The sequence below is a fragment of the Lissotriton helveticus genome, chromosome 7 (genome assembly GCF_964261635.1).
Source record: "Lissotriton helveticus chromosome 7, aLisHel1.1, whole genome shotgun sequence".
NCBI classification, from domain to species: Eukaryota; Metazoa; Chordata; class Amphibia; order Caudata; family Salamandridae; genus Lissotriton; species Lissotriton helveticus.
The window spans coordinates 1,719,462,685-1,719,477,252 of record NC_136068.1 but is presented as its reverse complement, the minus strand read 5'-3'; the positions used below and the strand labels follow the sequence as shown (position 1 = coordinate 1,719,477,252).

The 14,568-nt window shown below is 43.3% G+C and overlaps 1 protein-coding gene across 1 annotated transcript in view; it reads left to right on the top strand.

The window, feature by feature from the left end:
• HAUS5 (HAUS augmin like complex subunit 5) overlaps positions 1-13,637 on the top strand; it is a 264,940-nt gene extending 251,303 nt beyond the window's left edge. Inside the window, exon 19 of the mRNA XM_078655427.1 lies at positions 12,521-13,637. Coding sequence (XP_078511553.1) covers positions 12,521-12,635 — 115 coding nt within the window. The 3' untranslated portion in view covers positions 12,636-13,637. The remainder of the gene's footprint in view (positions 1-12,520) is intronic.
• Positions 13,638-14,568: the final 931 nt, after the last annotated feature.

Genomic DNA, 14,568 nt, shown 5'->3' with positions numbered 1-14,568 from the left:
CTAATCAGAACCTTTTGACAAATTCCCCTGTATTAGATTTAAACATTTCCAAAAACTCTGAGATGAATAAGCCGATTGTGAGTGTTAACCATAGGGATGCTGTTCAAAAAAGAAAACGCCTTGCAAGATCAGCCTACGCCAGAAAGAAGGCCAACATCGCTAGGGCACAATTCTTTAATAATAGAAGACTCCCTGTACTAAGCAGGGTCGGTGTAGATGTACCCCAAGCCGATTCATGTTTAAGTGACGAGGAGATTTGCACAAGCGCAGACAATGTTGAATTAGACACATCAGTGGGGGAAACTCGCTCACATCTCGTCGCGGGGGTTAATGGGGGCCCGGCGAGCGAATTACAGGGGAGTGACGAAGATTTTCTAAAAACAGTATGGGAGACCCTGAAAAAACTTTTATCACCCCTCGAACTCAGACTCTCACGTATAGAAAATCATCTGCTAGAGATGGACAAGACTATTGTTACACTAGCTAGCCTTAGCCTAAAGCAAATGGAACCAAAAATTTTACAGGGAGTAGAGAACACTGCACAGGCACTAGTAGCAGCTCCACCTGTCCAGTCCACGCCTAAACCTATACCCAAACCACGTACAAAGGCTTACAACCCCATAGCTACCACTCCCCAAATTAATGCCCCAACTCACCGCCCTGCACAAGGCATACCACTGACAAAGCAGGTCGTTGCCCCGAGATAAAACAACACCGTGACTCAACGTACATATCCACAACGACCTAGAAATGCACATAACTTTCGTGGGGGCTTTATAGATCTACCCCCAGATGCTAGACCTTATGTTGTGGTGCTAGCTGGAGTGCCTGCATTGGAGACACAATCCCAAGAGAACTTCTGGTCATTAAAACATAAGGTTACTTACTGGCTTAATGCAAACAGGCAATTACCTAATCATTTAAGAAGTAACATCCTAATGGTACGAAGGGTCCCTTGGGTAGGCCCTACATCTAAATCCATCCCAGGGGACTGCATTGTGGTCTCCTTTGCAGATCCACTTACGGCACAACATCTATGCTTATGGGATGCACGAGGCGAAAATTCAACAATTGTTGTTAGGCCACTTACCTTCTTCTATCCCCCTCGGCCAAGTCCAAACCCAGAGGGGAACTGGTCATTAGCCCGAAACTCTGTGCGGGGTGGGCGAAGGGATGGATGGCAAGGCCGCAATGGTCGGTGGGAGGGGGCCCCAACTTTTAATCAGTTCGGATGCTTAGACGAGGTAGATTGACTCTCGAGGATAAAGGCTTCCGCTTATGACCCTGAACACATTCCCCTTTCTGTGAGTACCGACCTTATCCCACTTGAACAATGTGAAGACAGTGCTCTTTTGCCAGAAGGACCCAGCCTGAGTTTGAGTCCTGTACTTAGGATTATTGAGACTAGGGTGGAGGATGTTAGTTTACCAGAGGCTAATCCTAGCTGTAGCCAAGTGGGGTTGCTCAAAGTGGTCTCCTGGAACATAGCAGGGTTAAGGGGTCGTTTGGATAACGTAGATTGGGCAGAATTCATCGACACCTTTGACATTGTTGTGCTCCAGGAGAGCTGGGCAACAGTCCCGTTATTCAGAGCAGGGTACTTAAACTACTATAAGCCTGCTATCCAGGGCCCAAAGGGAAGAGCCTCTGGAGGATTGGTGGTGTGGATTAGAGACTCTTTGGGGTACCGACCCTCTGAAATTTTGGTAGACAACCCAGACGTCTTATGTATTAAACTCAGTAGGGGTAATGATCAGAGCATTGTACTAATAAATATCTATGCCCGGGGCTGCCAAGGAGGTCGTAAGCAACCAGTTTTGAATGACCTTGATCTGCTTTTGAGGAAATTAGGCAGTGACAATTTTATCCTAGTGGCAGGGGATTTAAATTGTTCATTTGAACCTATTCTTAGTTTAGATGAGGATGTGGGAGTTGATGAGGATACTGTTTGGAACATCCCGCCATTGTCCATAAGCAAGGGTGTTAGGGGAACTGAGGAGGCCCTGCTTTGGATGGGATTTTGTTTGGAGTGGGGGTTGCGGGCAGTAAACGGGCGTACACTCTCTGATAAGTCTGGTCAACCAACCTTTAATAATGGGATCAGTATGAGTCGAATCGACTATATACTAGTTAAAGTAGATTTTTGGTCTTTTGTGGTTGACATGGAGGTTGAGGTACGGTCAGAGAGTGATCATAATCCTCTTTCATTCGGCCTTAGGGTACCCGGTGTGGGGGATGGACCTTCTGCAACAGCATGCCCAACGTCTGATGTCATTCTGTGCAATGACAGAAGACGGGTAAAATGGCCTAGGGTCATAGCAAACCCTTTGCTTATCAAAGACATAGAGGAGGTAGTAATGAAAACAATGGGTCTCATGGCGGATTTTCCATCTTCCCCTGGGGTTAATTCTCAAATAATCGATCTACATGAGCAGTGCTTTATGGAATTAAAAATTCTGCTGACAAAGCCACTGAGGCCTAAGAAAGACAATGCTCTCAAAAGGTGGTATAATAAGAGTTGTAGGGCAGCACACAGTAAATTAATCTCAGCAGTCAAATCTAGGGACATTAATGACATTAAAATCGCCCGGACATTATTGTGGGCAGCAAAGAGGGAATGGGATGACCATTATTGGTCAGAACTCCTCTTGGCGTGTCAATCATCAAACCAAACGAAGTTTTGGGAGACCGTCAAGTGGGGTAGGAACCCGGATTCTCAAACACCTGTGAACCATGTCTCCGCATTGGACTGGGTGGTTTTCTACTCCGTTCAATTCGAAGATATGAGTGCAGCATATGTTACCCAGCAGGAGCCTGCAGCGGGCCTGTCCTTTACTGATGGGGCCGTACTTACCTTCTCATCTACTGACACAGAGCGTGCCCTTGGTGCTGTACAGTCAGGGAAAGCACCGGGATTGGAGGCAATCCCTGCAGATCTTTTCAAATCGAATCTTGATGTATGGGTTCCGTACATAACTATGCTGGCCAATGCCATTGCAGCAGGGTCTAGGATCCCTGATTCCTGGAAAGGGGCAGAGATTTTACCTGTTTTTAAAAAAGGGGACCGCTCACTCCCAGGAAATTACCGCCCTATAAGTCTGATAGACTCACTTCAAAAAATAGTCACTAGGATGGTACTTGCAAGAATTCAGGGGTGGATAGAGCAGGAAAATATACTGTCCCCATGCAAGCTGGGTTCAGACTGGGCACTAGTACCATAGACCAGGTCTTCAGACTCACTATGTTATATTGGAAGGTGGTACTACTGGGTGGAGGGGTTATCTATGCCGCCTTTGTGGACCTTAAGTCGGCTTTCGACTTGGTTCCAAGAGCAAAACTATGGGACCTCACTGAGACTAATGGGCCTACCCGTGGAACTTCTGGACATAGTTATGAGATTACACGAGGATAACTTTGCCCGAGTGAGATGGGGCAAACAAGGACAGGTGACTGACAGCTTCCCGGTAAAACGTGGGGTGCGCCAGGGATGTGTGTTGGCCCCCACTCTTTTTCTCCTGTTCATCAACCAGGTAGTAAAAAAATGTTCCAAATCCCAGACAGATGCACCATCTTTGGGCGGGTCCAAGTACCCGATGCTAATTTTTGCTGACGACACCCTGCTTCTCTCTAAAACTCGTAGTGGGTTGCAAATAGCCCTGAATAGGTTTGCAGAGTTTTGCAGGGTAAACGACCTACAGATTAATATAGATAAAACCAAATTTATGGTCTTCAGTAATAAAAATCTGATTACAAGCTCTGTCAGTTTGAATGGTATTTTGATCGAACAGGTGAAGGTAATGACTTATCTGGGTGTGACCCTGGATTACCATCTAAGCTGGAAACCCCAGATTGAGGCATTATATCTCAAATTTGTCCATCTCACGGGTTGCTTGCTTCAGGAACAGAAGAAATCCCTGACTAAACGAATTGCCCCCGTACTGAAAATTTATGAAGCTAAGATAAATGCAGCCACTTTGTACGGTGCGGATATTTGGGGTTATAAGGACCTATCCTCCTTGGTCAAAGCACAGAATAATTTTTTGCGAAATTTGGTAGGCCTTCCCCAGTCCACACCTACCAAACCATTGTTGCTAGACCTAGGTTGTAAACCCCTAAATGAGATGGCCCGGTTTCGTTTGGTGGCATTATGGCGACGGCTCTGGACGACTCCGGAACTTAGCCTTTTTGCCAAAGAATTAGAGGAGGTCAAATCATTGTGGGGAGCCTCTAGAATCCCATGGCTTAGGGAAGTCAAACAGGTTTTGTTAGAAATGGGTCTTCACCAGCTCTGGACCAATCCGGGGGGATCCATCTTCCCCTCTAAACAAGATTTCAAAGACCTGTATTGGGCATCTGTTAAGTCAACTGCAGTTACCCAATCGGGAAGTTACTAATTTAACAGGTCTTTTTCTGACTTACAAACTGACACCTTCCCTTGAGCCATATTGGGATGTGATTTGTAAAACCCTTGACCGGAAATTATATCATCAATTCCGTGTCGGGACGCTCCCCATTAATTCCTTTACTGTTAAGTGGGCGGTGAATTTAAATAACAGATGTCCTTGGTGTCCCGATCATTTAGAGAGTATTGGTCTTTTTTTTTTTTGCCTGCCCAGCCTATCGAGCCCCACGCCTAAAATGGCTCAAACCCTTATGTTGTAGACTGGATAGTAAGGGGTATCTTGAAGCCCTGAGGATTTTTCGTACTAACCGGTCTGAGTTTGTTGTGGTTGGTGTGGCTAAGTTCCTAGGAGGGGCGTGGCTGATTCGTAGCAGGAATCTGAACATTTTATGATGGTTTTATATACTGATGCTGGTATATAAATGTAAATGATAATGTCTGAAGGTATTTCTATTGTAAAGTCTCTATCAATTCTTTAATAATTTTTTAAATGTGCTTCTGATATGATGATTTTATTAACATTTCATGTATTGTTTATCTGTCTTTTATGAATTTTATTTCGAAATAAAGACTTATTGAACTTGACTCCCCAGCAGCTTGCATGGACATGGTGTGTGTCTGACCATAGCTTTCTGTTGACGGTCTTTTGTTTACGCATATAGTCGCTCACCACTTACCTGTTTTAGGAGAATTTCTCATTTTTTTTGCAGTTTTCTACCCACATGCCGAACACAGCTGCCTTTCAGACAAATACAAGTTATACAGTAACGCTATAGATGACGTAATTTAAAAAGAAAAACAGAGAAAATAATCAACTTCACACACACAAAACAGTGATCACTGGTTAATTTTCTAAAAAGCAGTGGACCTCATATATAACTAAAAGCATAAAAAGCCCTAGTCCTAACTAGATGCATAGGGCAGGGCCAGCATGGACCCCTTTCCTGTTTTAGGAGAGCGAAGCCGCTCTATCCATTCTGACATGGACGAGCCTATTTGTAAGACTACAGTGACCTCTAGTGTCAGAATAATATAATTCACAGGAGCGAAATTCCAATGCAGTCTTATATCACGGTTCCAACCTTTGGATTTGTAGTAATGCTTTAAGGGGCCAGTTTTAGTTTACATCACACATCACAAAAGATGGGCCACATGCAGCATTAAGAACATGTTCTTCATCTTTACCGTTGCTAGCAAGAAGCAATAGGCTTCTGTTAAGATAGCTCCCTGGGTGGAGAGAAATATGACGCCCTTGTTGATAGCAGTAAATTAAATGAGGCAGCAGGGGGTCCCTTTTGTGTTTATTGGTCAGTACCTGGATGAGCAGGAACAGGCCCCTGAACACAAACATCCCCGGACCACCACCCAGCTCACCTTAATCCCCCCCCGATAGCTGAGATGCCTCGCGCAGAGGATGGTTTTGTTGCTGTGTTCCAGCAGGGGTCACAGGGTGAAGGGAGAGCAGGAAAAATGGCTAAAGGGGTGTTAAAAATATCGCTCGCCATATGATAATGAAGGACTAAACCCGCTTTAAATTGGCAAATCAGACAAAAATGAACAGGCAGGGACAAGGCTGGCGCAAGGTTACAGGGACTCTGCTGCCTACTTGATCTATGTGCCCCTCTGAGTATTGGCGCCCTGGGCCCAGCTCATTCATGCTAAAGGCAGGCCCTGGACACCTGCGGTAAAATGACCTGAGATCAGTAGGCAACAGACCAGCAGTGATACCGATAGGTGTGATTTCACTTTGATTTTAAGTCTAGATGTAGTGTAGGCAGGGCTTTAAGTGGGCCGGTGCTGAGCACCAGCAGTTTTTTAAAGGGGTCCTCGAAACAAGTCTCTATTTTGTGCCATGGCACAGGCGGTCAGTTTTTTCCGAACTGCAGCCACAGCAGGCATGCTCTCACTGCTCACTTCTCACTAGTGGAGAAGTTACGCCATGACTGCATGGCAGGTGAGCGTTGTAGGGGAAGGGAAATCCTTTAAAGAGAGTCATTTTCTGTCTGGATTTCCCTTTTCTTTTTGAAATTCAGGAGCAGCAACATTGTCCTGGTGTCATCAGTTCTTTAAGTGGAAGCTTTTTCAATATTCTATACGAGCCATAGTTGCTGCTTATTTATCTTATGCAACTAACAACCATTGACAAAGCCAATAGTCCTGATTTGTTGTAGGTATGCTGTTACTTGTATCATATATCTGGAAGTAATGACAGAAACAGCAAAATACAAGTCGGACGGCACACTATGCTATGCACAGATTTTTAGCTTACGTGTTTTTAAGCCCCGCCCTTAATTACATTGGCGATGCCTCTTTGAGAGACCCCCCCACCCCTCTAGTTTTTTCATCCCACTTAAAGCCCTGAGTGTAGGATTAGGGAATGTGAAAGGGTGTGGATGCATAGGGGAAACTGCATTAAATAGATTAGCTTTTACTATTTTTGTGTTTGTTCTATAAATGTGACCAGGAGACATTAGGACGATAGTGCTCTTTACAAAATTCCCATTGCATAATTTATAAGGTGGTCAGAAGTATGGGTTTGGCGCTAGTGCTTTTTGAGGTGGCTGTTGGCTCTCTCTCGTCGCTCTGGTCCTGGGAGTCGCAGGGCACAGATGGATTTTAATAAGAAATAATGTTTGTTTGTTTTTACGTAGCATTTTATTGCAGACATCTGTGGTTCCTAAGGTTGTAGGAAGAGGAGTTACTACAACCAAATTTTTGGTACTCGGTTTACTGTCCTCAAAAGGATGGATGGCTGAGCTGGGCTTGCTGGCATTCGAACTCATGGCTTGCAGATCACCACACCAGTAAGCAGTGAGTGTGAATTGTGAATGGTGACAAGTTAGCTGTATGCTTTTTCATGTATCTGTCATTTGGAAGGTGAGTAAAGTAAGGGCATTGTAGTTATGTGGCAGCAGGCTGTCCTGGGAGTTGTTTGTAGCAGCTGAGAAGAGCAGGGTGGGGTTTGCTGGCTTGTTAAGGGTGGTTTGGCCTAGACTGGAGCTTGGTATGGCTAACTCCCAGCAGCACAACATGATCTGTAGGACATTAACGAAATTGAGGATGCTTCTTGTTGCGGCCTAGAATCCTTCAGGACTGACAGTTAGAAAAACCCCAAGAGTGGGCTTCCATGAATTTGTTTTTATTTATATTGCACAGTTACTTAAAACCATGCAATACAGCTTACATACAATTAAAAGGAAAATTAGAACAACCATTCTTTAAAAAAGTATTCATAGAAAAAAGAGGGGAAAAAATCGTTTGCATACAGCACTATCAAAAAATAATAAAAGGATAAATGTGTACATTAGTAAAACGACAAGACATTGCCAGGTCAACATTTTTGCAAAATTTCATGAGAGTTGTAAAACTTAATAGATAAAATGACGTCTTCACAAGCTCGTTACTGGAGACAAATTATTTACTAAACCAGATTGACTTTCATATTGCCTGGCCCCTCATTCTTCTATAAGCCTGAGTCGGAGCTCGGCCATGTATCTCCCAAACCTGGCCAAGTCTGAAGGTGGAGTACAGGAAAAGAGTACTGAGACGACTTCTTATACTGTCCGAATGCTGTTACGCACCCATATTTGTTTTAAAAGGTTCTGACGGGGCTGAAGCATACCGGGACCGCAACAAATCAAGTGTAGCAGAGATTCATGTTTAAAGTTGCAGATTCTACATCTGATTTTGTGTTCAAGGGACTCCCACCCAGGGTTTAATTCTTTAATTGGGAGGGGCACTAATCTGGGCCATATAATGTTTTTGAGTGCTTTCCTTCCTAGGACTAAAATAGAGTTGGATTTTATGCCCTGCATATGATAACAGCCGTGGTGGACCTCTTCCTGTTACATGTTCCGCTAGGTCATTTATATGCGACAATTGGAAACATTGTTTATTAATTGATTTTTTAATGGCCAGATAATTTATCGACCCTTCATGCCAGTTTTCAAGTGCCAACCCCAATATTTCCACTGCTTTTTCCATGTAACTTTGCGACGGGTTGATTGACCCTCCATAGATTGGCTTCAGCATGCTCTTTAAGCTTCCGGATGGGGCTGTTGAAACTTGATAGTAGTACTTTGCGTGCATTCCCAGGCATTCTTTACTTTGTTGCTTCAGTCCGAATTCCAAACGAATTAGGCTGTTGCGAGTGTATTGAGGGAGTTTGAAAATGCGTTTATAGGCCAGGCATTGTGCTTAGTCCAACATTGCTTCCATTTTGACTGGAAATACCTACTGTACATAACCTGCAGTTGCCCTAATTTTTGCTTGTATTATTTTTCTGATTGGGGCTGTTGTTGGAGTATGCATTAACTCATTTTGTTTGCATAGGGGAAAAGTTGTTGACTGTGCTCAGGCCTTCATTTTGTGCAGATGTAATGCTGTTTTACCCGTTTTACTTAGCCAGCACCCGAGGTAGTTGTACGATCTTGCGGTAGTGATGATTTCTATGCCCACAAACCATTAGAGTAAAGCTTGTTTTGGAAAATGACAGAAAATAACTACTTTCGTTTTTTGAGCGTTTATTATAAGCTAATTTCTTTCATTATACTTATTGAGGGTGTGTAGACCCCTTTGTAGCCCGATTTTTGTGTGGTTAATTTCCACTAAGTCGTCTGCATATTGTAATATTTGCAGTTTATTGGTCCCAATTTTCGGGGTTGCAAGACTGGAATTATGAAGCTTCTTCCCCAGGTCAGCGGTGTATAGGGTAAACAATGTGGGGGCAAGTACACATCCCTGTTTTAGTCCGCGATTTGTCAAGCACTTCTTCGTTGTGGTGTTATCTGCTAACTTCACTTTGATCCAGGTGTTACTGTATAATGAAATAATGGCATTGAGGAGACCTACTGGGATATACCAGTTACTCAATTTAGCCTAGAGCTTATGTCAGGGCACCCCATCAAAGGCAGCTGAGTAGTCAAAGTAGCATGCAAAGACTGGTTTATTATTATAGTGGGCTTCCATAGTTAGTGTTGGGCAAATCTTTATCTTCTCTCTCATAGCTGTCATCCTTTATCCCCGTCTTTCTTGTCCCTTCCCCTTTTTGCCTTATTTATCATTATTGCCACTCTAAGGCTTTCTCCTCTTCCATTCCATCTGTCTACTCCTTCATGGCTGCTCATATTTGCTTCTCCTTTCCCAAATATTCTCTCCTTGGTCCCCACTCTCCAACTGTAGCTTTCCAAGGTCTCCTCCTTCAGATTATAGCTCCACCTTCGACTTTGTGCTGGCTCTATTTTTGTTGCCCACCTCTGCCACATTTCTTTTCTCTATTTTTTTTTCTTCTTTTCTTATTTACATCCCCTCATTCTCTTTCCGATCTTTGTTTTCCCCTCTTCTTTCGCTTTCCTCATTTCTGACCTTTTTTTTAATTTATCCATGTCTTTTCTCTTAGACATTATCCTTTCCTAATTTGTCTACTTTTGTTCTGTTCGCATGTCTCATCTATTTGCCCATCTCTTATCTCTTTGGCCGTCTCCTTATCTGACTTTCTCCTTATCTCGTTGCCAGTCTCCTTTCTCTTTACCTTACTCCTTTCTTTTTGCTTTCCTTCTTTCTTTGTTTTCTTTATTTTGTTTTTATTTGTCTTTGCCTTTCTTTCTCTGAGACCTTATTTAATTCTAATTTTTCAAGTTCTTTTATCTTTTCTGAGTCTTTTGCTTTTCTCAGGCCCTTCTCTTTGTTTTTGCCCTTGCCCTTTGTCTGAGACTTTCTCCTTTAATTTTCATCTTTTTACTTTCCTTCTGCTTTCTCTGAGATCTTTTTGGGATCCTTTTTTCACATGGCTCTTTTACTTTTTCTTTGCCTTCTCCTTTTTTAAAGTCCGTTTCCTTTCTTTGTGCTTTTTTAGTTTTTGCCCTCGTATTTTCTATAATAAGACATAATGGGAACATGCTGAAAGTTTAACTAGGAATTCCTTCTGTCCATCGCTTGGCATTGGCTTTTGTAACTCATGTTTGCTTGTGTTCTGTATGCTGCCTTTATTTGTTGTAAACCATCCAATGTGTCTTTGTTCCTCCTGTGGAACATAGCCTTTTTACCACCTCTCGTACTTGCTCCTTGTATTCTTCAATCAATGCATATTTTCTGGGAACTCTTTTTTGTTTTCTTTTGCGTGAGCTACTCCTTGAGAGTGCTTGTTTGTGTTCTGCTGGCTTTCTTCTTTCTGTGATAGTTCACGGACCAGCTTCTACAGCTTGGTGGGTAGCAATAACTGTACTGTCTCACTTTGAAAATGCTTCCTACATCCTATGTGCCTAGCAGTTCTCTTTTCCTAGGAGCATTATCTTTCCACATGACTGATTCTACTTATTTCTGGCACTACGAGTTAATCAATCGCTCATGCCTGTGACCATGGTGAAGTTCAGAAGGCAAATGAGGAATAAAGTCCTTTAAATTGTGTACTTTTTGGCACATTTGCTGTGCATTCGAAGACTGAGGTCAAATGTCAGTCTATGCTTTCTGTCAAATTGCTGTAATTTCTTTAAAAGGGAGGTTGGTGTTTACTTTTCGTTCTCTGAATGCAAAGCGAGTGGATTTTGTAAAGTGAACTACGCAACAAACTTGCAGGTTACAGGGAGTGCGAAAGGAAAGGCTGCAGGATGTAATTTTTGTCAAACACATTACATATAAATACTAGTAAATGAACTGTACACATTTTTCATAATATATTAGCAGTAGGAAAGTAAAAAATGAAACAGTGTAATTCTTTAGTGTGGTGGAATCAAGGATTTTAATAGGGACAAAATTAATTAATACACTTGGTGATGCCCAAATTAAATATTGGCTGAGACCGAATTTCCACATATGGTTTGCTCTAAAATGTACCCCAGCTATATACTACACCCTTGCCACTCTCCTACTGAATACTTGTGCGGCGCTTATTGTTTGTGTGAAGCATGGATTTTTCACAATCCCTAGGAGTTCTTTGATGTTGCAGCACCCCCACTCTGAAAATTGTTCCAGCACCAGTAGTGCATGCCAGCTGTAAAATGTTATTAGTACATGAGTCCATGTTGGTACACTTTTCAATGATCCAGTTTCCATTCAGGTCTTGAAGGAAGCAGTATCTGTAATTTCAGTAGCATTTGCTCAATTATCTGGTGTGTACTTCTCAGCTTTTATACTTCTGAATTAAATGTTAACACGCACGTGCCGAAAAAGACTAGTCGTCATCAGTGAAGCATTGCTGTATAACCATCTGTAATTCACATCTCTTCAAAACATTTTAATGGATGTTAATAGAACCCGTATAAAACCGTGCAGAGAATGTTTCACAAAATTCTAAAAATACACAGTAATATTATCAGAAGCAGTAAAGAAAGAGCGTTTACGGACATTGCAAACAACAGTTTGAAGAACCACCCAATATACTCTTTACCAGCCACACACATAATGCAAGTCTCGACAAAGTGAAGGTTCTTTGTCAACAAGGATTTAGAGCACCTGGTACCTTACCTGAGCCTCTTTCTCTGCATTCTTAAAGTTTACAGATAAGGGACTAAAGAAATAGGGATATTTTGAGGCATAAGATTCTATTTCATTCCAATTCAATAAACAAGTTACTTCCTTTGCACACTTGACTCACTAAAGGTAGCAATAGCAAGCTCAGAAGGCTTACTCCAGGGTGCACGGTAGATCAACAGCGACTAACCTACACAATACCACAGTATTGTCAAAGTTGTGTCTCTTTTGGAGACTACGGGCATAATTTAGAGGGCAGTATGGAATGAAACGATCAAGATAACTCCATGAATCACAGTCCACACCATGTACGTTGTTTGCTCCACCTACGCGCACTATACATCTAACTCTCACCTAAACCCCACCCTGCTGTTATCAATGTGACCCCCCACCACACCATAAACTACCCTTTTTGGCCACCGGGAAATGTTTACAAGTACCATTGATGCACAGTTTCCCTAAAACCATTTGTAAAGCTAATAGGTCCCAAAGGCGAGACTATTGCCTTTGCCAATGCTTGTTTCATCACGGCTCTCATTGGTACTTGCTTGCTGGCTCGCTTTGACTTCCTGTGTTTCTGTTTTCTACTATCACCTGTCTCTTCTATATCTGGCTTCCATTCAGTCACTGTGTTTTTATTTTTCTCCCCAGGTGGGTGCAGCCGGCTCAGTTTGCGCTTCCTGATGAGAAGCGCTTTGGCCTTAACATGAGAGACTGGTATGACCGATGGCTCGTTGCGATGAAGAACACGGGCCTGAGGAGCTAGTCCAGATGCATTACTACTATCTGCTCTTCCACCTTATCGTTCTGCTTGTAGTGTGACCCTTGGGTTGCAGAGGAACAGTATTAGTGTGCCGGACATTTGGAAAGGGTTACTGGGTGGACTCGAAACTCCATAAACTAACATTGAAATATTCTATTGATTGGGGCTGATGTGGTTTGCGTGTATACACTACCCTTGAAGGACCGCAGAGTCTGCTGTGGTGGGCACCTCCATCATAGGGGAGGTATTTAGTCCATATTATCAGGCCAAGTTAGCAACTGTATTGTCCCTTCTGAGTTGTATGGACAACGACTCCCCTTTGAATGAGTAGAAATTACAACCCCACGCCTGCCCCTATGTGAACTGCAGTTTCTGTGGTAAATGTTAAGTATAATTAGTTCTTATATTCTACATTTTTCTTCGAAGAAGGAGTTGAACCATTTATTCTCAGGGACTAGGCAAGCTGCTAGGGCCTTTTAGCTTGACTCCCAATCGTGTGCCTTCCCAACAGCTCCAGGGCCTTCTGTTCCAGCCTTTGCAGCCTGTGTTCTCAGTGCATTGTGGTGGGGAGGGGGGCAGAGATAATAGTAGGTAAAGTGAGAAAGAAAACCACTTCTAACGGTGATAGGGAAACCAGGGCGTGACCACGTGGCCAGGGGTGTACCGCATTCTCTGCGCTCTTCTCCACAGCCTTCGTATGCGGGGGGGGTTTGGCGCAGGGGCCTGGTCACAGCCTTCCCATACTAAAAAATAAATTTCAGTTTGAAGGGTGGAACTCATGATTTTGACACTTCCTTCTTTAAGAGCCTGTGGGTTCTGGAAGTAGATAGACTTCAGGTTTTGATGTCCTACTCATCAAATCCTTGTGCACAGTTGTCCGGAGTCTAAGAAGTTTTTATCTGGGCAGTGGGTCAGTCATGATGCTTTCAAACCGTCGAGCTGAAAATTACAGTAACTGGAGAACTATCTCTGTTTTTGTAAATAAATGGAAACATGAAATGGAAATTGTGATTGGATGAGTCATTTGATACACGTGCAAGCAGCAGCAGTGGGTAGTTACATAGTTTCAACTCAATAAAATCCTTTATTTACACCATTCTAGGATCTCTGTGATTTAGGCTTAAATTTCACCCGACTGCAGCCTCTCTGACTTTCACAGATGAAAACTCTGGTGAAACGGAGTCAAATGGACCGCCTGGTGCTACGCATGTCTCTGCCGCAGGTTTGGGAGATGAAGGTCTCGGACCAGGATTGGAGCACTGGTTCAAGATCAGAAGTATGGGTGCACCGACTTCACCGCACAGATAAAGCAGTATGGGATTCTGCATTTGTGGACCGGGTGCAGGGACTTGTTAATATGTGGAGTGGAAATGTGGCATGGCACAGCATGCGCTGAGGTTACAGGCTCGCCTTTCAGGAACAGAGCAGTAACATGCAAGCATGGCTTCTGGTTTGCCACTATAAGGACTGGAGAGTTGGCTTGAAAGTGAGGTCTTTGGTGTAGTGTCCCAGAGTATGTACCTGGGATTGTGGAACATGTGATCTCAACGCAAGCTTTTAAGAAAAGCCTTGGCTCACTGAACTCATCTGCTGATACTTGACTACAGGTAACAAGGTAGTTAATCCTCAGTTGGCGTGTGCAGAAACCGCACACTGGTTGTACAGTGTAAAGACATGGATTGACAGTCCACTTTTACATCCGAGACATCTAGACGCTGATTCTTTACCTTGAAAGTATCCCCTGACATCAGACTGGATACAGATATTTTTCACGAACATTACTCCTGCGCGCCGGTATGTAGTATCGTTTGGCTCCGCCTGGTGGCGTTAGCGCCATAGGTTATGATCAGATGACCACAGTGCCTATATAATTGCCACTCCATCACGCTGATACCAGTTCTTAACTTTTCAAGCCAGTCAGCGCAGATCCAGCGAG